We start from the raw sequence: 23,143 nt of genomic DNA on the forward strand, positions 1-23,143 counted from the left end.
GTCTAAAACTTTAGAAACTCTCTCTCTCTCTCTCTCTCTCTCTATCGCTGCTTTTTTTGTTGCAAGCACAAAGGGTAATAGGCTAGGTCCAAATTTTGACCTACTCTACCTTCAATGGAGCAGCTCTCACCAAAACCTCAAACAGTTGCAGACACATGTGGCCTATAAACATCCCCCTGCCATCAATCCAAGCTTCTCAATTGTTTAGAAAATGGCACTCCATTAAGCCTCTTCATAACTGAGGCAACCCCTCCTTATGAACCCTGAAGCTTTTGCCTTCTCTAATTTGGACGTTGAAGATCAAAGGCTCGCTTTGTTTCACCATGGCTGAATCCTCACCAAAATTCTCGACCAAAAAGACAGAAGTCCTGGAGGAAAAGGCAGGATTCCTGCACCTGCAAGTAATTGTGAGAAAAAGCGGTACTCGGTTTCAACAACGATCTTAGAGAAGGAAGCGACAGGGACCATGGGTCCTGGGCTTATATTTGAGCCTCCTTTGAATAAATGCACCACTAAAGAGCGACCTAGTAGAATAATGGTGGGACAAGGTGGGGGTTCTTTTGATGCCCTGCCTTCTTTTCCACCCATGGCGATTGTTGGCTTACCTGTAATTCATTAAGCTATTCATACCTCGAAACCCCATTTTGGTTAGAGAGCTAGACAGAGGGAAGTGGATTTGGACTTGTAGCATTTGATTTTAATTCAGATGGAAAGATAGGTGGTGGAAAGGCTTTAAGCACCGGGCATTCTTTAATGGCTAATTGCTTTTCAATTTGGTGAGATATTGAGGGAAGAGGCGCTCCTGTTCAATTCATCCAAGCCCCATACTGTGTGATGAGAGCCAAAGCAGAGAGAGAAAGAGAGTCGTGTCATGCATATCCAGTCACTTTTTATAGAGAGAGAAAGAGAAAACATATATTGGTATAATATACAATTCATATATATATGAAAAAAGGCAAGGGCTTTCTCCAGTTTTTTAGAAATTTGAATATTCAGATTCTATTTTGTCAAATGTACCCTAAGGTCTTTTCAAGGAATTGAAGTAGTCAGATCAAAGAATCTCAAAGAAAGTACACGACTAATTTCTTGACAAAAATTGGAAATAATAGGTGCTAAATCAATCGATACTTCTATAGATTCAAATAAAAAGTATTGGCTGACAACAGGGCGTTGTTTGAGGATCCACGACGAAAGACTGGTTGGCAGGCTGATTCATTTGACCATCACTAGGCTTGATATTGCTTTTATGATAAGCATAGTGACTTGAATTATGCACTCTCCCAGGATTCCTCACTAGGATGTTGTCCGTAGAATTTTGAGGTATCTGAAGTGAGCTCTAGGTCGAGGTCCAATTTACGAGCCAAATAATCACTTGACCATTGAGATTTATTCTGTTGATTGGGAAGGTTCTCATTTAACAGGCAGTCTACCACATGTTATTGTACATTTATTAGTGGAAATACGGTTATATGGTTACGTGGGTAAGAAACAAAATGTTGTGGCTAGATCTGGTGTAGAAGCTGAATATAGAGCAATAGCACATACTACACATGAATTAATGTGGCAAAAGACACTGATGCAAGAGATGGGGTTTACTATTGCTGAGCCTATGAAGATGTATTGTGATAATAAAGCTACTACCTATATAGCCAACAATCCAGTATTTTGCAAGAGAACTAAGCATATTGAAGTAGACTGTCATTTTATTTAGGAGAGGGTTAACAGTAAGCAGGGGTCTACTCCATATGTGAAATCTAAGGTTCAATTGGCAGATATCTTCACCAAAGCCCTTGGTCATAATCTATACTAAATAATTTGTTCCAAGTTGGGTATGGGTGCAATTTATGTAACAGCCAGAGGGGGAGTGTTAAAAGTCACTTTATCTTCATTTCTACTTTTGCATTTATTACTCTTTGAGTTAAGTTATTAGGATCTATATGTTCTATTTCAATTTGTATGGGCACCATTGCCATTTTTCATATTTCATTGATATCAAAAGATTATATGAGAGGTGTGTTAGGTCTATTGGGATCGTAGACTGCTCTCTATTCAAATCTCTCTCTCTTCGCCCCCCCCCCCCCCCCCCCCCCCCCCCTTCTTCTATTGAAAGTATGAAATGAACAAATACAAGGCAATAGGATAGTCACAACACTAACAAAGCATAGGAATTAGTAAAGGTTAAACTAGTAATGATGGCATGCATATCATGTTGCTTTTCTCCCTGCATAGGTATGACATCTGAACTCAACAAGGTGGAGTTCATGAAACCAGGAAGCAGTTCAAAAGCACTTGCTTCATAGCCAGTTTTAGCTTAATATGGTCTGCAAATTGAAGAAAGTCATGATGTTCTTCAAACAAACTCCAAGAGAGTAAGGCTGATCAAAACTTGAAGCCGTCCTTCCACATTGGTTGCGGAAGTTTGAAGCCACCATGTTTGAGGGTACAATATGGCATGATGCTTAGGGAGAGAAGAAGAGGCTGACATGCATAATAATCCATTATAGGAATATTCCATTTGACAAATGCAAAACTTTTAGGGACATTAAGTAGTACAGATAACACAAACAGAAAAGTAGCTCACATGAAATATGTACTCTTTTTTATTGGCATATAAGTTTACCAATAATTTACATGAATAAAATAACACAAAAATAAAAGTAGCCCCCACATGAAACATGTACTCTTTTTTATTGGCATAGAGTTCCCGCATAAGTTTACCAATAATTTACATGAATAAAGTGAAAAATTAATGTTGTAGACATGGAAATTATTCAATTTGAGAGTACAGTTTAATGAAGATCAAGAACTTACCAGTGGCATCTCTGCAACTTGGAAACCAGTTGGAGAAGTTAGTTTAGAATCTTCATCCAGGATGCCCAATGAGTAAAGAACCTCAAGTGCTCTAATCATCCCCTCTGGTGATGGTGAAGCCAACCAATCAAAGCCCAATATATTATCTATTCCAAGGGCCTTTAACTGCAAATTTAGCATAATGAATGTTTGCAATCAGGGCTTACAAGAAAAGTAAGACATACTCGAACTACTAATAAATTAAACAAAATTCCATTTATTCTATCAATTAGTCAATAAAATGACAATAATGCATTTCTAGAAGGATTTCTTAAAAACCCACCACTCTAGATTAGTAATTGTTCCATGGTGAATCGGTTTCCAGCAAGTATCGAAAATAGGTCCAACTCGGTCGTGGATCGCCAGATTGGCGATCTTGTGGTGATCCGGACCACCCAGATCGCCTGGCTCCCACATAATATATTTTTTTATTGTCCCTTTTCTTTCATTTTTTTATTTTTTAATGGACCACTTCTCACACTACAGATTCAGTCAGAATCATCGATCCGGATTGGTGGTTCGATGACCTAGACCAGTTTGCTAGATGACCTGTTTTCCTGGCCGATCTAAGTTTTAAAAAACTGAAACAAACTATTTAAATAGGTGCAGTTGTGTGCTCACATCCCCAATTTGGTTGTTTGCATGCATCCCCAATTTCTATTAAGAAAATGAATTTTACAATGGTAAACAAGTCATCAACCTTAAAGTAACTTCTAGTGTTAGGTCCACAAATTTTGTATCAAAACAATTAGTTGAGAGGTGGATCCATCCAATCAATTGGCATAAATTTCAATCTAATGAATTGCCTCCCAATGTATATACCCCACAATCATATACCTTCAAATAATATTATCACTATCACATTGCAATTTGTCATCAACATGAAAACATGCTCCATCTAAGGCCCATGGCCGAGCCTGGCTTTACTTGAGGACCTTACAGTGTCGAGGATCTGTATGGCAATCCCACCTAGGGGCAGGGTGTTTTGGCAATTGAGAATTTATTTGGTGTATTTGGAAAGACCAAAATGGTAGTACTTTCATATCATAAGATGCATGAGTTGGCCCTCAAAGAGAGGACTAGCAATATGGTGATCTCATGGAATTTGCTTGGTCCTCAACCAGCATTTCACTGTTTTAGGGCTATAGACTTGACCAAGGATGGGAAACTTGTAGCCTTGTGAGGACTATTCTTGTTTCAAACGAGAGCACTTTGGGTTACTCTGGTAGAAGGGACTTGTTAGCTCAATTTTGATGGATGATCAAGGGATAACCAAGGCCCGGCAGGTATTGGAGCAATTTTAAAGGATGAAATTGGGAGAAAGCACAAACTATTTGGGACCATTGGGTAAATGTGACCCCTCATTGGTGGAAACCCGTGTATTGCTTTCGAAGTATATAGATAAGCCCCTTCCATTAGCAGTACTATGGCAATGTTTGAATGCCATAAGATGGGCACATAAAGAGGCTTCTATTTCAAGGGGAGTGGTTGTGGCATTTGGCGAGATCTTCAACATCAGTGACACTAAGGGTGTGATCTTTGTGCACATTCTTAGGGGAGCTAACCAAAGGCTCATACCTTTGCCAATCAAAGGTTCTTCAAGAGTCACTCTTAGTTGATGCAATCTTGACCATAGTTACCTCAAGCGATTCGGAAACCAAATTAATTTAGGGATCGAAAGCATGGAATCGTCGCCAACAGGAAGATTCCTGTTTTCGGAATTGACGTATGTATAAGAGGGATCGTGGGGGATGAGAATCTAATTTTAGGAATTGAGATTCGACCAAAATATAATCGAGATCCCTACATAGATTGAATCGTGATTCCTAGCTCTTTGGAATCAGGTTTCCAACCAAGTTGGAATCGACTGATATAGAATTAAGATTCCTTCATCTATGGAATCGAGATTCCGACGTCTTTGAAATCGAGAGGGAACTGAGAAGGAAATAATACATGTCTCAATGTCATTCATTAATCGACACGCCATACATGTATAATTACATTATTTGTATTACATTATTTATAACATCTTAGAGTTGCAATCTCTCTGTTGGATCCATACAATGCATACTTCTATAATTAAGTAGAGAACATGGACCACCACTTTGGTTCACCTTGTAGATTGAGATTAAATGTCTAACTCGAGTAGTTTGATGCCTTGAAAATTTCTAAACATCACTTCTCACAAAGCAAAGAGAAAACAAAAAAGGTGGAAGTGGTAGAATTCCGGTAAATGTGGAAACCAGTATCAACAAGTGTAGAATCAATATTGGAAATCAAGAATCAATAAATATTGGAAACGAGATTCTATGAGTGTTATAATTGAGATTCCTAAAATAAGGAATCGAGATTCTAGACGTCACGGAAAGAGATTCTGTGAAGACTCCTAGTCGAAATCACCGAATTGGGGTTTCGAATTGGAATCGAAAACTTTAGTGAGAGATTTGGGTAATTATGGTCTTGACATCTCTTGATCTTTGTTTTATGTGTTTTTTTGTTTCTCTGTAATTTAATATCAGTTAACAGAATTTGGGTTGACGCGTAAAAAAAAAAAAAAAAAGATTAATCAACACAACAAAAAATAGGCAATAATTAAAAAGTTCTCAAAAGCCACAAAAAAAAAGGTAAATAATATAAAGGCGCGAAGATTGCAAACTTGAACCCAAACTCAGATGCAAATGGTTACTAGATTTGGGTAGGCCTTGTAACCCAATGAGTTAAGCAGGCCAACCAAGTGGCATGTTTTGATCTTCTATTAAAAGTATATACTCCAACCCTATGTGCGTACATGATAAAACCTGTTCTGAATCATACCCCACACTGACCAGCTGTGGCTAGGGTCTCATCAACTCAGGTGACTCCTGAGTTGACCAACTGATTTTGCAAACTATAGAAAAAAGAGCTCATTTTCCAATCATAAAATGTCAAAATAGCCACCAACCAACAAGATAATTGAAAATGGAGAGCTCATTTCCCATGTAAGTAAATGTTTGTACGTATAGATGTACGTGTGTAAATCTAATAACTCATCATCATCATTATCATCATCATCTAGGGTCGGCTACACGAATCCCAGTCTACCATTCTGCTCTATCCAAGGCCATAATCTCAATGAGGCCATAAATCCCCATATATTTTCTCACTACTTCTAACCATGTCCTTTTAAGCCTACCTCTTGCCCTTTTTGAGCCTTCCATTTGAACATGTAAATCTAATAACTAAAACAAACAAAGACAACTAAACATTTATAGTAAATTTTATATATTGGAAGACAAAAGTTTTAAATGATAATGACTACCCATGTACAAGTGCAATGAAAATGAAAAAGGAAGGATACCTGCAAGCACTCATAAACTTACCTGGATAACACATGAAACAAGATTGGACCTTTGCATCTCCGGGATTCCCTCCAGAGGCATTTCACTTTCAAAGTATTCCTCAGTATACAATCTGCTTGAATAAGAAATCAATCTAAGCATTGGGATATGAAGGCAAAACTAGGACTCTCACAATTCCATAACTAAACAAATTCAACAAATAGTTTTCACTAAAAAAACAAACTACATAATGATGGGATCAATGCCTGAACACAAAAGTTCCAATAACGCATTAGTATTTAACAAATACAAAATACAACGAACATACAAATCTGAGGGAGAAGCAACAACTATCCACCACTAACAATATGCATAACTAGACGTGAGGACAAATAAATAGTAAAGATGAACATGAGAGACATATCAAATATGGTTCCTTCCAGTATCAAGAATCAGTTTGGAAAATTTTTTTAAAGGTCAAGCAATTAACTTTCACTGTTTCACAAGAACAATGACATTTTTTATAAATGTCCAAATAGAATAAAAAAGTTATTTGAATGATGTTTGTATATGGTCCAACCTCAAAAGAGCTGACATTGGTCTCGACTTCCAAACCACAAAAGGGATCCTGTTGCTTGTGACCCAACCCCATTGACTCGACTAGGTCATATCAAAAACCCAAATCATGGTTCAAATAAAAAAGAAATCATAAAATTCACAACTTTATAAAAAGTTCCAAAAGTTAACGATATTTGATAAACGATATAAATTTGCAAAGAGAACATAAAAGACCATACTTGCCTTATTTGATTTGTTCCACAGACCAACTAGTACTTGATTTATGAGTCTTTTACAAAGAAAAATAAAAACACAAACTTTCATAAATATCATACATATTTTACGAGACTTAAAACATTTTTCATTTTTTACGTTGATGACGTATTTTATTTTTCCCAAAATGCCCTAGAAACGGTGTTCCAAACTGATTTTGCTGTTTTTTCAATTAAGTGCTTACACATTTTAAAGTCTCAAAACCCTTATTCACTCAAAAATTACTATCCTCGGCTTGGAACATGAAGCTCCACAATGTTGACATTGGGTCTTTCTTCTGAGTGAATAAGTGGCATGGAACTTCATGTTCTAGATCCCTTAATTTTCAAAAAAAATTCGGCTTGAAACTTTTGTTTTGAACCAACGTGTAACTTCAGAAAAGAAAAAGAAAAAAGGACACCAGTTCAGAACTTGAAGTTTGGAACGGGGGGATTTTCATAAAATAAAAAGGTCTGAAATATGGGACATGACCATAAAATACGAAAAATAAGGGATACATTTCAAATACATGAAATATATAACATATTTGCAAAATTTCAAATACATGAAATATATAACATATTTGCAAAAATTTTGCAAATAAAAAAGGGAATTTATTTCATTTTTATCGAAGGAAAAAAATAATAAAATTCCACCCATTATGTTAAGGAACAAAGGAAAGCCTAGAGAAAAAAGGAAGAAAAGATCACTTATCTTAAAAAGGAAGAAAAATGCCCATGTTTGTTGGGGAAAGCATTTCTATAAAAAAAAGGAAAAAAAGAAAAGAAAAAGAAAAAGAAAAACAAGTCACTATTGTTAGCAGCCTCTCTCAATCTTCTTCCCAAAGAAAATTACAGTACAAATTTTTTTCACAAAATCTAAAAAGTTCTGGAAGGGACATCCTTGATGGCTTTCCTATTTCCCTTTTTTCTGAAGAGCGCGCATTGTATGCTCTTGCATAAGCATACTGCACAAAAATTCCCCCAGGTAAAAACAGCTATACTTGGAATTCCCCCCCCCCCCCCCTCCTTCAAAAAATAAAAAAATAAAAAAAAATAGATTTTGTTTTGGGATCTATCTAAATAACTAGATGATGGATTTCGAGTTCTTTAATATCGAGATCTTTCCCTCCAAAAATTGGACAGTTCCTATCCAATCTTGGGATGTCAATTTTTTAGGAACATAAATAGTGAGATTTTTTTTTTTTTCTCTCTCTTTAAGGTTCTACAGATATAATCCCAAAAAATTGGATATAAAAAATGTTCCTAGTATGAGTTTTGCCCGAGGGAGTAGATGCACAATATAGTCCCATAGGAGCATGAAATGTTTTGGCTTCTCTGAATTTAGGATCTTAAGAAATGGGGCCATACATTAGATTGTTGGAAAGAAGGAAGGGGGCTCAAACTCCTTACAAGTGAACTAGGTTACCTTCTAGTAAGTATGATTTCAGTTTCTCTAGCATGAATGTATGTTCTTTGTTTTGTGTAGGTGGATTAACTCACATTCCAAAAAGCATTCCAGAAAGTAAAAGTAAGGAACCTGTATAGGCCATTAAGTGAGATTCCCATTACTTTCTTTTCTGTTAGGTACAGTAACTTACTTTCTGACAAGGAACATGGAACTGACTGAGTATTCTGATTCTGACATATCATATTACGAGTCAATAGAACTGGTTGGATTTATGGAGTTTCACCCGTGTCTTCAGTTGGTTGGAAATAAAAGGAATAAGCTTCATTGTATTTAATGGACAAAACTGTTATTTATCTTGCGTCGAGTTTCTTCATACTAAAGAAGGGAGAAAAACATTACATAGTGATGGCGAAGTCTCACCACTAAGAACATTTGCCCTAGTTGTTTCAATGTTGGAAATACAAGGAATAAGATTTATTGTATTTGGTGGACATAACTATCATTTATTTTTGTTTAGTCCTTATTTGTATTATGCCTCTAAATAAGGGTAACATTGTCCATAAATTGTAATTAGGGTTATTATTTAATGTCATAAGAGGGGTAGAGGTCATAAGTGACCTTTGAAGCCACTCAATTCCCCTCTCTCTCTTTATCTTTCACATGTCTCTCTCTCTCCCCCTTCTCCATTATATTTATTTTCTTTCCTCCTCTTTAGATCCTATTAAATTGTTTTCTTCTCCATTTTAATTTCAACGTGGTATCCGAGCTCGACGACTTGTAGCACGGTACTATAGCACGTTAATGTAGCATGGTATTGTAACATGTTATGTAGCACGGTACTGCAGCAAGGGGTTGATCTTCAAAAAAGTGTGCAGGAACTGTGTTCAGGGCTGACATCATCCTTTGGGTTAGGTGACATCATCATGCCCTAAAATCCTAACTTTTTTTAACAGTATATGTGCCAATGGAGGTGATCTTTTTATGATTCTCGATGCCGATCAACTATTTATTCCAAAAGCTAGCTGTTGGATGGATTAGGGTTTGTATGCCCCAATCAAAGAAGTATTGTTAGTACAATTTTTTGATTTTTTTTGAAAAAAGGGAGTGATGATTAGATCTGAGGGTGCAACCAGATCTGTACAACCTTTTATTTGAAGAGATCAAAGGGTGTAACTTGATCTCAATCATAGTTGTCAGGTGCGGGTGCATTTTCGGGAGCTAGAGCGGGCTCGAGTCTGTGGAACCATGGATTGTTTGAAGCTCCTTGTAGTTGGGATTGTCATCCGTACAAGCCTATATCAAGGGAGCGGGATCCTTGTCATAAGGAAGCATGATTCCACGGGGAAGGAATCACAATAGTATGTTTTAAGGGATCAAGAATGATGCATGGGTTCACAGTACCATTGGGCACAAAACTGAATCATTGCATATGAATCAGTGCCAAATACAGAAAAAATCAGATGCACTGTGTCACACACTTGAGAACTGCAGTTCGAACGTGCTGGGAACGCAGATCACAATATAGGGAATCACATTCCATCAAAGATTCCTAGCTGGAACTGCGAAATCAAGGTACCGGAGGCGGTTCGTGACCTTTCCTACAAGGTTCCAGCAACTGTGATCTCAATTGTTGATTAAGATCTAAAGGTGCAACCGCATCACAACTACAATAGAGAATGTCTCTACATGCATGAAAATATGGAGTAATCTAAACCCCAAATCACCACAGTCAGATTCAATGGTGAAAGAAGGCTCATGTGATCTAGCACAATATGCATAGTTTAAATTTTTTTTTTCTTTCTCTTATTCTACCGGCTAGATCACTTGTTAATGTTCAAAATTACATATCTTTATTGAAATATAAATCCTAATATAATCTAAGATCTTCTCTTGTATACCATTGCAACTCTGTACAATCAAATAAAAATACAACGCATGAACAATCAAGAAACATGGAGCCAATAGAATTGCCAATTACCTTGCCTTAGATTACCCCCAAAGATTTCATACACCCCACACTGGGTTTCCTCTACCAATGGCACACGGGATCGTTGGTATGACTCTTTCTTGAATCTCAACAAATGGGAAGCTTAGGTAAACCCTTTCACTTGAAATATGAGAGCATGTGAATAAAACATAGGGCCTCTCTTGATCACAACAATATGGGGCGTGCCCCCTTTCACAACATCCTAGGGGCGTGGTCCTCTTTTTCTTTTCTAAGTCCTTTGAGATGGTGAGAGAGACAAGAGAGTAGAGAGAGCGTGGCGTGCCACCCTAGGAGGAAGAAAAAGAGAGATGTGCAACTTGGTGTGTAGAAAAAGGACCCCCCATATGATGTATTTATAATAGAGAGGCTAGGGTTCAGCCATCTTTATGGAGATTTGATCTTGACCGTAGATCATAGGTGACTTATGGGGTGATATATCTTAGCCATACAATCCCTAGATCAGCCATAATGATCTAACGGAAGGTGTTAAAACCTTATCCCTCAGCTTCCTTAACCTAATCCCATCAATATTTTGTTAAAAAAAATATATTATGTAATTAATCTCTACACCAACCTATTTTGAAAACAATCTTCCTTATTCCATAGAACATTCCATTTCAATTTCAAATCACCAAGGTGGCTTCCTAGACAAGCCACACCACACATGAAAGAGGAAAGAGTGGAGTCCACAATGGGCCCCACACTCCCATCAAAATGAGCCTAATGTGGTGCGCCCCAATGTATTTTTAGGCCTTACAAGCTTAAATAAATTTTAAAATGATTTTTAGAAAAGCATAAGTATTTTATTTTTCTCTATGAATATTTTAATTTATGAAAAATCAATTTTGATAAAATAAAATATCCATAGCTATTTAAAAATTCACATTAATATTCTAAATATCACTTATCATAAAATTGAACATTTTGATGGGGAATTGGATCCAACTTCCATAAGAAAAAATGTAAATATACAGAGGCACTCCATCTCCTCTAGTGACCATGTCCTACACTCACTTTCTCAAACTAAAAATACCCAATAGTTCCCATGACCCACAGTCCATCACAGGGTTCATGATTGAACTACCAAAGCTAGCCAATAGGTGATAAGAACATAGTCCTAGTCCATGGATTACAGGTTCCCCCTATGAAGAAGCCTAGGTCACTGTGCACACTCATCGCAATTGGTGCACAAGGGCTATCTCTCGCTCATGTACATGTAACACCCTCAATGGTGTCTACTTTCCAATACAGATATCAAATATACATGTCATGTGATGGTCATGATGAGGATTTGGCCCTTATCCCTTCAAGCCTACCAATCACACACAGGGGTCACTTAATCCCTCGGCGAACTACCCTAGGCATCTCTCCGACCTCATCAAGGGCTAACCCTGCAAACCCTTCTCGTTTGTGCTAATGCCTACGTCTCATAGGGTTTTAGAACTCAACTTGGTCTAGCTCGTCAAGCCTAGTTTGAGTCTTGGCATCAATATTGCCAACTTCGACTCCTTTTGCCTATAATCCTTTGGTCCCACTAAATCGTACTCCCACTGGAGTTATTATATCACTATAGTCATAGTTTTACATGCTCTCTAAGGCCTTTAAATGACCACATAACCCCAACAGATGGAATCAAATATTTAGAATGGGCCAAGTCAGGTAGACTATTTTTGGTGGAAAGAAAAAAACTTGGATACATTGATGGCAGGGGGAGGGGGGGAACCCGACCTGAAGGACACTAAATATGCAGATTGGGAAGTTGAAGACATGGCTATTACGAATTGGTTACTATTTTCTATGCAGCCTAATATGAGTTGATGCTTGATGAATTGCTATACCTCTAAGGAATTATGGGAGGCAGTCTCTGAGTCCCTTTCCCAAACGAAAATTATTGCAAGGGTTTATGCATTGGAGCAGCAAGTTAACGATTTTAATTAGAGTGACTTGTCACTAGGAGACTACTATGCTCATCTACGTGGACTTTGGGATAAATTAAGCCAACATCAACCCATAGGGTGTTTTTTGTGCAAAGGAACAAAGAGAGAGACTGGAACAAAGGAAGATTTTTTATTTTTGAGGGGAGCTAATGGAGAGTATGAAACAATTAGGGAAAATGTTCTAGGTGGGGAAACATTGTCATCATTTCGTACTGCTTTCTTCAACGTGTAGAAACTCGACGCATGATAAATGACAGTTATGTCCATCAAATATAATAAAGCCTATTCCTTTTATGTCCAACACAGCTTTCGAGTTTAGGTGTGCAACCCAACTTGATATGGCTTTGGCTATGGTAGAACCAGTTGGGTCTACAAACTATGGAAATCAGTCACATGATCAAATCTCACTAAAAACGAGTCTGCATTTGTTCATGTCGCAAAGATCGTGGCTCCTATGGCCCTTATGATATCCACCTTACTTGTAAGCTGAGTCCAGCTATAAGGCTTTAAGGAACCCAAAAACCCAGGCTTCTCTAAATTATTGTAGTACATAATCTACAAAGGTTAGAAACGAAGTAAATATGTGTATACCTAAAAATATAACACAACCAATAAAACACATATTTTCTTTCCTCTTTTTTTTCCCTTATTTTTGACACAGAAACAATCATGGCATTCAAAAGATAAATCTTCCTTCTGTAGTCAGGTGAGTAACAATTTAAGAATAAGACGAGAGGTAATGAAACTAAAAATTAAGTCCATAAGTTTGATGGAGTCCTATAAATGTTATCACAATTGAGCATTTAACAAAACAATGTTGGTTATTTGTTTTGACTAACAAACCTCATCCAACCAGAACATCAAAATTAACAAAATAGCTGATTCCCAAGCATTGTTGAAGACAAGTATTACATCAAACATGGAGAAGAGTGATTTAAAACCATTTAGCCCGCATCCATAAAGTCCAAAGGACACCCAAATGTTGGGAAGAACTCCCATAGCCTCATGACATTGAGCTCTCATACCTAGAGTTCAGATTTGAAACCTTCACTCGTCAAACAAGATAGAGAGAGAGAGAGCCCTAATGATTGGATGTAACTCAGAGTGTAGATATTATGTAAGAAAATGCAGCCCTTCCTTTAGAAGAGAAGAGCATCAGATCTTTATGACCAAAGAGGCCCATTTTCCACAGTAGATAAATTGCATAACGATTTATTTTTATGCTATGCTAGTGCATAAAGATTTACTTAACCAGAAAACTTGCCAATAAAGAAAATCTCGCGAAGTAAGATATCAAACAGGTAAGATTATATATGTCATGAAACTAAGGAAAAAGCAATATCAGAAACTTGAACAGCAACCAAGCAAACAATCTCATACCTAAAACACTTTCCAGGCCTCACTCTACCAGCTCTTCCAGCTCTTTGTCTAGCAGACGCCTTTGATATCGGCGCCACTACTAAGCTTTCGATGTCTGTAATCTACGAGCAGTAACAAAAGTAAAGAATGACAAGATCAATCAAGATGAGTTGCAATTCATCACGCTTTTGGCACAAGAGAAACTAGTGAATGTGCAATGGAAAATGGGAGGTGCAAGAGAAAAAGACAGTAACAAACTAAAAAACTGCAGACAGTAACAAACTAAAAATAGATGTGATGGTATACTGGTAGTCCATCCTAAACTAATAATCCAAGGAAATGAAAGGAAATAAGAAAGAGACGCGCATACCACATGGGTTAAATGGGTATTTGAACAATTGCTAGTGTGGTTGCCAGATATTTTTGCAATGACAGGTGCAGGGTAGTGTGGTTTCCATCTGTTTAGAAGGAACCACATCCTTTGTGAGTTGTTATTATGTATAGACCTGAGAGTCTTTTTATACTCCACATATGTCTGAGCACATGACCCTATTGTAATGGCCCATGATGGCAATGCGATTTCAGGGTGTTAGTCCATTTAGTCCTCCAGAGCCTATCCATCTGGGTTATCTCTTTCAGCTCTACCAAGAACTCTCGTCTTTAATTGGCCCTTATTAGCAATCACTTACATAGATGTAGCATTCGATTCCCCTCACATTTCCAAAGTGACTGCTCATACTTGGTGTTTCCTTATAAGATCCTATGCCCAAGAGCTTTCATTTTCTCATGGGGCTCTTTGGGAGTTGTTGAGGAATAATTCCCAAGAATTTCACGGTTCGCACTTTGAAGGCCATTTACAAGCCTCTAGAGGCCTTTTTTGACAAAATCAGTTTCCACAATTGGCAGAGCAGGTTGCGACATTGCAGAGCACTGAAAGACTTATCCGTAGAGTACCAATACGACTTATTCTGAGCTACGAGCAAAACCTTATGCACTATTGAAGGCACACTGCTCACGAAACTGCCTACTTCAAGCTTCCCTGGTTAGGGAGGACTCGCCCACAAGTCTTGCTCAACCATGAACCTCCTCCATGCTTCCTCATCGATCCGTTTTAGGTCCTCTTCTGAGTTCTTTGACTCCAGTTTACCTTCCACTAGACTAGGTATTGGTTATACGAATCACACCATGTAGTGACTGCCCAAATATACAAAATTCCATGAATTGCTTAAGCAGCATGCTTAGGTAGCTGGGCTTCCCGTAGCGACTGTCCAAATATACAAAATTCCATGAATGGCTTAAGCAGCACGCTTAGGTAGCTGGGCTTCCCACTCCGGCTTGCCTATGCTCAAAGGCGCTCTATAATACTCATAAAGGTCAGCAGCATTGACGACAGGGGATACGTTTTAACCCTCAGGAGGCTCAATTTTGTAGCCATTGTTGCCTATTCTTTGTAGAACTCAACAGGGACTGTTCTTCTTGTACTTCACTTTATGATAGGTGCAGATCGAAAAGCATTATTGGTTTAGGTTCAGTATCACCAGAGATCTTCATTATACCTTTGTCTCGTTGTTGCTGATCAGTGTCATCTTATACTTGGCATAGTTCGCTTGTTGCTTCTCTCTCACCCGTCTATGGATGTCTTGAGGTAGCTTGGCTAGAGCCTCTACATCATGACTAGTTCGTTTCTTCTTAGGAAGTGGAAAAAGGTAGAATACTTTACATGGCTGATGGCCATACATGACCTCAAAAGGGGATCTTCTCATCGACCTATTGACAGTGCTGTTGTAGGCAAATTCGGCTTGGTATAGGACCTGATCGCATTGGCTTGGCTTGTCTCCAACGAGACTCCAAAGGAGATTTCCCACGTTTCAGTCCACCACCTCGGTTTGTCCATTTGTGCTTGGTAGAATTGCTCTTCTAAACTTTGATGCCCAGCTTCCTCAATAGAGCCTGCCAAAAGTGACTCACGAAGTGCATATTTGGATCAGAGGTGATAGATTTGGGTACTCCATGGAGGCGAACCACCTCCTTGAGGAATAGGTTAGCTGTATCAGCCAAGTAGAGGTAATCTTGCATGGGATGAAATGCGTCGTTTTCGAAACCGATCCACCACGAAGAGATGGAGTCCCATCCTCATGCAATGTGGGGAGTCCCAATACAAGATCAATGGTAATGTCTGTCCAAGGGACGGAAGGGATTGCCAAAGGGGTGTAAAAGCTTGTGTTTTAGGACTGGCCTTTGGTCGATTGGCAAGTTTGAGTCCTCTCCATGAAGCCGAATTAGCAATTCAAGCCTCCAACATGCATTTTGATAATGATCTTGACATGAATCGACAACTCCGGAATGCAAAGTCTACTTCCTTTGGAAAGAAAGCTGTCCTGCAATATGAAGTCATCGGAACTTTGCTTCCTTGCATACATCAATCAACAATTTTATAAAAATAAGGCTCAGCGGCATATAGTTGTCGAAAGATCTCAAATCCAACCATTGAAGTTGCAAGGGCTCCAAGTAAATAGGTTCTTCGGCTCAAGGCATCAACCATCATGTTTTGGCTGCTAGCTTTGTGTCCAATAATAAAGGTCTTGTAAGTAGGAAATCCACTTCAAATGATGCCAATTGAGCCTTTTTGAGCATTCAAGAACCTTAATGCTTCATGATCTGAGAACAAAATGAACTCTCGTTGTATCCGCTAGTGATGCAGTGCTTGCACAAACGCATAGAACTCCACATTATAGGTGGAATATCAGGCTTGGTCTCATTTAATTTCTCACTGTATAAGGCTATAGATTTGGCTTCTGGCAAAGGACAGTGCTAATGCGCACATAGGAGGAATTACATCATAATCCATTGGAAAGATTTCAAAAACCGGTTATGCTAGCATTGGGGCATTGGTCATCTTTTGTTTAATGAATTTGAGGCTCTCATCAGTGTCCTTACTTGCCTTTCTTCATGCAATTGGTCATAGGGCGATCATGAGCTAAAATTCTAGATATATCTCCTTTAAAAGGTAGTGAGGCTATCGAAGCTTCCAACTTCTATTGTCTTTGATGTCAACACTTCTACAATAGCTTGTACAATAGCTCTACATGCTTGTACAATAGCTTGTACCACGCACATAGGAGGAATTTCATCATAATCCATTGGAAAGATTTCAAAAACCGGTTATGCTAGCATTGGAGAATTGGTCATATTTTGTTTAATGAATTTGAAGCTCTCATCGGAGGCCTTACTTGCCTTTCTTCATGCAATTGGTCATAGGGCGATCATGAGCTAAAAGTCTAGATATATCTCCTTTAAAAGGTAGTGAGGCTATTGAAGCTTCCAACTTCTATGGTCTTTGATGTCAACCACTCTACAATAGCTTGTACCTTGGCTTGGTCCGCGTTAACCCCTTAGACCAACACCACAAATCCCAAGAATATCAGCTATCTGTTATAAAGGAACACTCCTTTGTATTTACAAACAATTTCTCCTTCACACAACCACAAACACTTGCATCAAATGGCCAAGGGCTCTCCATCAGTGGAGCTGTAAGCAAGGATGGCATCAAAATACACTACTACAAGCTTCCCAATAGAGGGTCGAAGTACTTGTTCATCACTGTCATGAAGGTCGTAAGGGCATTCGATGGTACAAATGTAATGACGAGCCACTCATATCACCCTTCTAGAGTCATGAATATTTAGTCTTCCAACATCACTAGGGCGAATTCGAAGTTGGTGACTCCAGATCTTAAGTCAATCTTATAGACGACCCTTGAGCATGTTAGCATATCAAGTCATCAAGTCGTGGAATTGGAATGAGATATTTCACAATTATCTTGTTGATTGCCTTGTTATCCACACACATCCACCAAGACTAACCCGCAGATGCTAGCAAGGCACAACGAATGCAAGGGCTCATGTTGTCCCTAATTAGGCCCTTATCTAATAACTCAAAGTGATCTAAGAAGGGTGAGGACCTTAAACTTTCCCTTAACCGATCCCATGCCCGGGTCAAGGAGCTGGGTTGTGTTAGGTTAGCAGCCAACGTAAAACTTTGCCAAAGCTTATCATGAATCCTGATGATAATGATCCAATAACTTAGAGACAAACCAATGCAACACCTCATGCTCTTTTAGGCTCCTGTGATAGTGGGGAAGGCTTGGGAGACTGGCACCCAGTCATATTGTCATGCGCAACCCAAAAAAAGTATGGCATGCATCTAAAGGAAGCACATCACACCAAATAGATTCATAAGACTTTCGAATAGTAAAATTGACCTAACAACAATGGTCAATAGGGGTTTTGTTGCATCCCTTAAACTAGTAGATCGTGTAGGGCTGAAGGTGTTGTTCGTACTTCAACATGAGCTTGTCCACCATCTCTTGCGACATTATATTGCAACTCCCACTGTAATGATGATGGTGCAGACTTTAAGCAGTAAATTTGGTGCGAAATATTTATCGCAATCACGACTCTTCCACTACCTTCAGGGGCAAACAATAATTGCTTAATTACAAGAAATCTCCCACATCCGAATACAGCTACGTCGTGCATGGTTCTAGTTCATTATCATGCCCCTCATCACAGATAGGCTCCATTTCAATATTCCCCTCATGGAATTTGTCCGCCTCACAAAGGTGTGGACAGGCTTGCTTCTTAAAGTACTCAAAAGAGAGGTGCCCTTGTTCACCACATCTGAAACACTTAATTCTCTGATTCTGAGCTTGGGTAGACTTGTTCATGGTCAGGTTCTTCCCCATTGTCACTACATCCCTGGGCCAAAAACTAGGGTGGCAGCTGGCTACCACTGCCCCAAATTAGCACCACGCCTTGTGGTAGCTGAGCATGATCCTTGTTCAGAGAAGCAAACAGAAGCGCCTCTCTTAAACTTAGCTTACACCTTTAAGGCAAATCCATACGTCTCAATAAGATTGATCACTTGGTGTAGGATCAGCTCATCTTGAATCTAGAGTCCCCAACCATTCAAGTAGCAGGCTATGAGCTGATCATTTCTGTGAATTTCGTTATGGCTCATCAGCAGGAAAGAGCCTTTATGGTCCTGCACACTCTTCTCCATCTGGCGCAAGTGATAGAACCTTTGTTATAGATCTTGGGCATGGATAACCTAGCACGAACATTTCCTTCATATTCTAAGATTACATCTAGACAAACTCTTCCTTCATACATGATTTCATCTTTTTCCAGATCAAGATTTTGTTGTTGCCTCTCGACAAGTCACTTGCTTGTAATTGCTGCCACCAGATGAAGGCATGCCCCTTCATCAAGGTAGCTCTTAAACTTGAAAAACGTCTTGATGCTCGGAAGCCAACTAAGAAGTCATCCGGCTATAGCCTACTAGAGAACTTGGGCACATTAACCCAGATGCTTCGATCCACCCCATCCAAAGCTCGCATTGGACGCTCCTCAGGGGGCAGGTAGGGGTCCCTTAGAAATGGAAGGTTCGTCCTCCTGCTGGTTATGGAAATGGTTCTCTTATCCAGGTTCTGATTCATCACTCTCATGGACAACTAAACCCCGCTTAGAACAAGTATAGCACACCTCTTATGCCAGTTCCTCAAATCGCCTCAACAAGTCATCGAAATCCTCCCTCGTAGGCTCAGAAACCCCAACATGGTCATGGCCTCCACGAGCTCCTGTATCGACCATCGTGCATAGTTTTAGCACCCAAGGTGCTTTGAGAATCGAGCAACTCTGAAAACAGTTGATGAACTAAAGGTTGACGCAAAGGAAAACAAGCGAAACCTGCTAATAATTTGAAATGGTAAAAGAAGCTTACAAGCCAAACTCCATAGCCACACCAATGGATAAACTAAGAACTTTATGGGTTGTTTAGGTCCTGGGATATACAAATCCTGAATATGCCTCAAAACCTGGGTATGCAAATTCTAGTATATGTAAAACATGGTTTTGGCAACAGTGATGTTTAGTTAGCTCCTAGAAAAACCCAATATATGACAAATCCTCTGTTTGGCTCTACTAAGTTGGAAACCAAGCTTTAGAAATTTGTTGTTAAACCAGTTTATCCGTTCATTTCATAAGTTGATGATTCTATAGTACTATTGTCCAATAAAATTTATTTCTTGAAAATAATACATCCATAATATGATAAGGAAATTAGACAGTTCAGGTCTTATATTGACACTCTTAATATGATAAACAAAATATAATAATAATAATAATATAATAATAATAATATTATAATGATTATTATTATTATTATTATTATTAAAATAATTGTAATAATAATACACATCAATAATTATATAAACTAATAATAATTATATAATAAAGCATGAGCTTGTAAACGATTCACTTGGTATTCCTTCCACCACAACAAAGCATAAGCTGAATAACCACTTAATTTAGTCCCCACTACCATGACACTTTGCACCTCTATCAAGATATCCTTCCAATAAAAAACCTTATCAAATGAGTCGACCCAATAAATAAACACAATGGTGCTTAGAGCTCCATCAAACCTCTCCAAACTTGAGGAGAGTTTTGACTCTCTAAGTTAGCCCTTTGTCATTGCTCCACTCTCTTCATGACTGCCATTATTACTATGTCTATTTATTAGTTAATGTGACCCCTCAAAACATCAAAGCAATCATATCTTAAAGTGTCACGGAGAAATATGAGAGAATTCATACATACTGGATTATAGAAACGTTGCTTTGAAAACCCAGAATCCACAACATAGACCATACCCTGCATTCAATTTGAAGAAATTATATGAAACCACAAAAGCAAAGCCACATCCATGCTAGAACAAGCTACCATGTTCACTATGTCATCGGCTGTGAAAATCCACTCATACCTCTAATGTCAAGGATGTCTCTGCAATATTAGTTGCTATGACAACTTTCCTCTTTCCTCGAGGTGTGGGAGAAAATACCAGTTCCTAAAAACAAAACAATCCGGTGAATGCAGCATTAAAAACAAAAAAATTATAAGCTCCTATGGAATCTCATTGAAAAGCAAACTGACCTGTTCCGCACGTGAAAGTCCCGCGTACAAAGGCAGAACAAGCAATCCTGGAAGCCAACGAAGTAAAAGACGAGGTCAACACACATAAAACAACAAACTCCAAAAAAGACCAAAAGTTAAGTTTTGCTAAGTCCAACTTGCAGCAGCCACCAGTATATGTGCAGTACAAGCATGCATACCAACTCTAGTTTGGAAAGCAAATCATCACATTATCGCATGAACTCATTCACAAGCAAATAGAGACACTAAACTGCAAATAAAAAAAATAGATCTCTGGTTGAAAGCATTATAAGTTTTGAAGACCCACATATACTTCCAGAAGTCACCATTGCAGGTTTCTCAAAGCAAATCAAGCAAAATACCGTGTGGACAACCCCTTTATCCTTCTTACATTTCTCTCTTTTAAAATTTACAAAAGTAATGCCATTTTATTTTCCTTTACATTGCTGGCTATCTTCACCTTTTATTTCTTCCAAACCCACTTCCAACAACTTTCTTTTGGAGGAGAATCTCAAATTTTCTCCTCCCCAATAAGAACATGCAAGCTTTAGAGGACTTTATGGACATGGCCTTCTGTTAAAACATGCCAGTCACCCAGATTTCATAATGGTTGGGTCCATGTCACCCAGATCGCAGACAAGTTCAAGTTCCTCAAATTTCAACAAAATCAGCGGAAATCAGCAATCACCCATTCTCAATGAACAAAGACAAACAAACTGGGTTACTAGGGCAAGTTCACCAAGTTCCAGACCGCTAATCCCTAGTGAAATAAAGATACAACTGGAAAGCCTAAAGACCTAAACGACGTCCTTATTTGGCATATAAACTAACCCCTCATAAATTTCTACAAGGGATGATAACCAAACAACCAGTAGAATATCCTGATTCACACTAATGATACAAATTCCAACATTAAACAAAGGCTTTAAAGTTAATCTCGGCAAATCCACTATGATTGGAGTTGCTCTCTCTTCGTTTGAGACCAGATCCCTTATCCCTGAATGGGGGTGTAAAGTGGAAGACCTACCCACTAGCTACCTAGGAATGCCACTAGGTCTCAGTAAGCCCAAACAAAGCTAGTGGTCCCACATCATTGATAAAGTGGACCACCGCCTGGCTGACAGGAAAGGACACTTTCTTTCCTTTGCGGGAAGAACCACCCTCATCAAGGCCACCCTACACCCCGGTCTACCTCATGTCCCTTTTCCACATGCCAGTTGTGGTGGCCAATCGCCTAGAGCAACTTACGAGGAATTTCTCGTAGGCAGGAGACGCAACCATCAAAAAATACCATCTCATTGCTTGGGAGAAAGTCTGCCAACCCAAACATCTTGGCAGCGTTGGTATTCGCCTCCCAAGGAAACACAACACGGCACTGCTTGGAAAGTGGAGGTGGCAGTTGGCGCTCAAAATAACCTCCTCTGGACATAGGTAGTCCGTGACAAATATCGCATTCATAGCATTGCTTGGCTTCCTACCGCAAACTCGACCATTAGACCCTCCGGAGCTTGGAAGTCATTTTTATCATCTTTATCCCTCTTCTAGAACATCTGTTTCCACTCTAGGGTAGGACATCGAGTGCTCTGTTGGTCTAACCTATGGTTGGGCCATACCCACCCTTAGGGATCTTTTCCTTGCCCTCTTCTCCTTGGTCAAGAATAAGTTCTCCTCTGTTGCAGAGAAGGTGCCTCTCTCAGGCTCACTCAGAGTCTAGAGTCCTTTCAAGCAGCCTCTCTCTGACCTCGAAACCTCTGATTTCCTTACCCTGTCGTCCATGTTGCACTCCACGTTTTTGGCCTCCTCTGGCTCTGATCAAATCATTTGGACCCCTTAACCCTCAAGAAGGTCTTTATCGCCTCTTTGTACAAGAAATTGTTGATGCCGCCTACCTACCCCCTCTCCCCTAGATCCACCATTGCTCAGGCTTGGTTATCCATCGCCACCCCCTCCCCCCCCCCCTCCAACAGAAGCCCTGACTTGGATTGATATTTCTCAAAAGGCCCTAATGGTGGACCATCTCCAGCATAGAGGGTTACCTATCCCCAATCGCTGCGCCATGTGCCTCATGGATGAAGAAAGCAATTCCCACATTTTCATCCACTGTCAACTTGCTCACAATTTGTGGGGCTCTCTGCTTCAACTCTTCGGCTTCAACTGGGTTACCCCTCCCTCTATCCCGGCCCTTTATCGTCTCTCCCTCGACACCCCATGGCCCAAAGCAGGCAGCACCTTGTGGAAGTCGTTCATAACACCACTAATTTGGGGCATGGGCATTTGGATCGAGAGGAATACTAGAATCTTTCTTGGGGTCAAAACCGAGGTTCCTACCCTCTTCCATAATATAACTGTTGCAGTCATCTTTTGGGCTATATAAGCCACAAGCATTTCAAAGGAACCACCTCCATGACTTTCCTGCTCCAATGGAAAAACCATATCTACAACCGCTCCCCTAGCCGTTCTCGGTCTGGTGTCTGGTCCCCT

At 39.2% G+C, this 23,143-nt stretch overlaps 1 protein-coding gene across 42 annotated transcripts in view; it reads right to left on the bottom strand.

Moving 5' to 3' along the window:
* The window catches only part of LOC18442229 (RNA helicase family protein), an 80,031-nt gene that overhangs the window by 15,176 nt on the left and 41,712 nt on the right, over positions 1-23,143 (bottom strand). For 34 of the 42 annotated variants that reach the window (XR_016056150.1, XR_016056141.1, XR_016056099.1 and 31 more), the window contains 6 exons: positions 20,663-20,709; positions 20,493-20,576; positions 20,330-20,383; positions 13,692-13,792; positions 6,210-6,300; positions 2,812-2,976 (listed from right to left, as the gene is read on the bottom strand). Coding sequence is in view for 22 of the 42 variants with exons in the window: in XM_088867775.1 (XP_088723901.1) it covers positions 2,812-2,976; positions 6,210-6,300; positions 13,692-13,792; positions 20,330-20,383; positions 20,493-20,576; positions 20,663-20,709 (542 nt within the window). In the remaining 20 variants the exon portion in view is untranslated. Of the gene's footprint in view, positions 1-2,811; positions 2,977-6,209; positions 6,301-13,691; positions 13,793-20,325; positions 20,384-20,492; positions 20,577-20,662; positions 20,710-23,143 lie in introns of all 42 variants that reach the window. The other 8 variants (XR_016056182.1, XR_016056181.1, XR_016056180.1 and 5 more) reach the window with 1 other exon arrangement.

This window comes from Amborella trichopoda, chromosome 1, assembly GCF_054954075.1.
Source record: "Amborella trichopoda isolate Santa Cruz 75 chromosome 1, AtrichopodaSantaCruz75HAP2 v2.0, whole genome shotgun sequence".
NCBI lineage: Eukaryota > Viridiplantae > Streptophyta > Magnoliopsida > Amborellales > Amborellaceae > Amborella > Amborella trichopoda.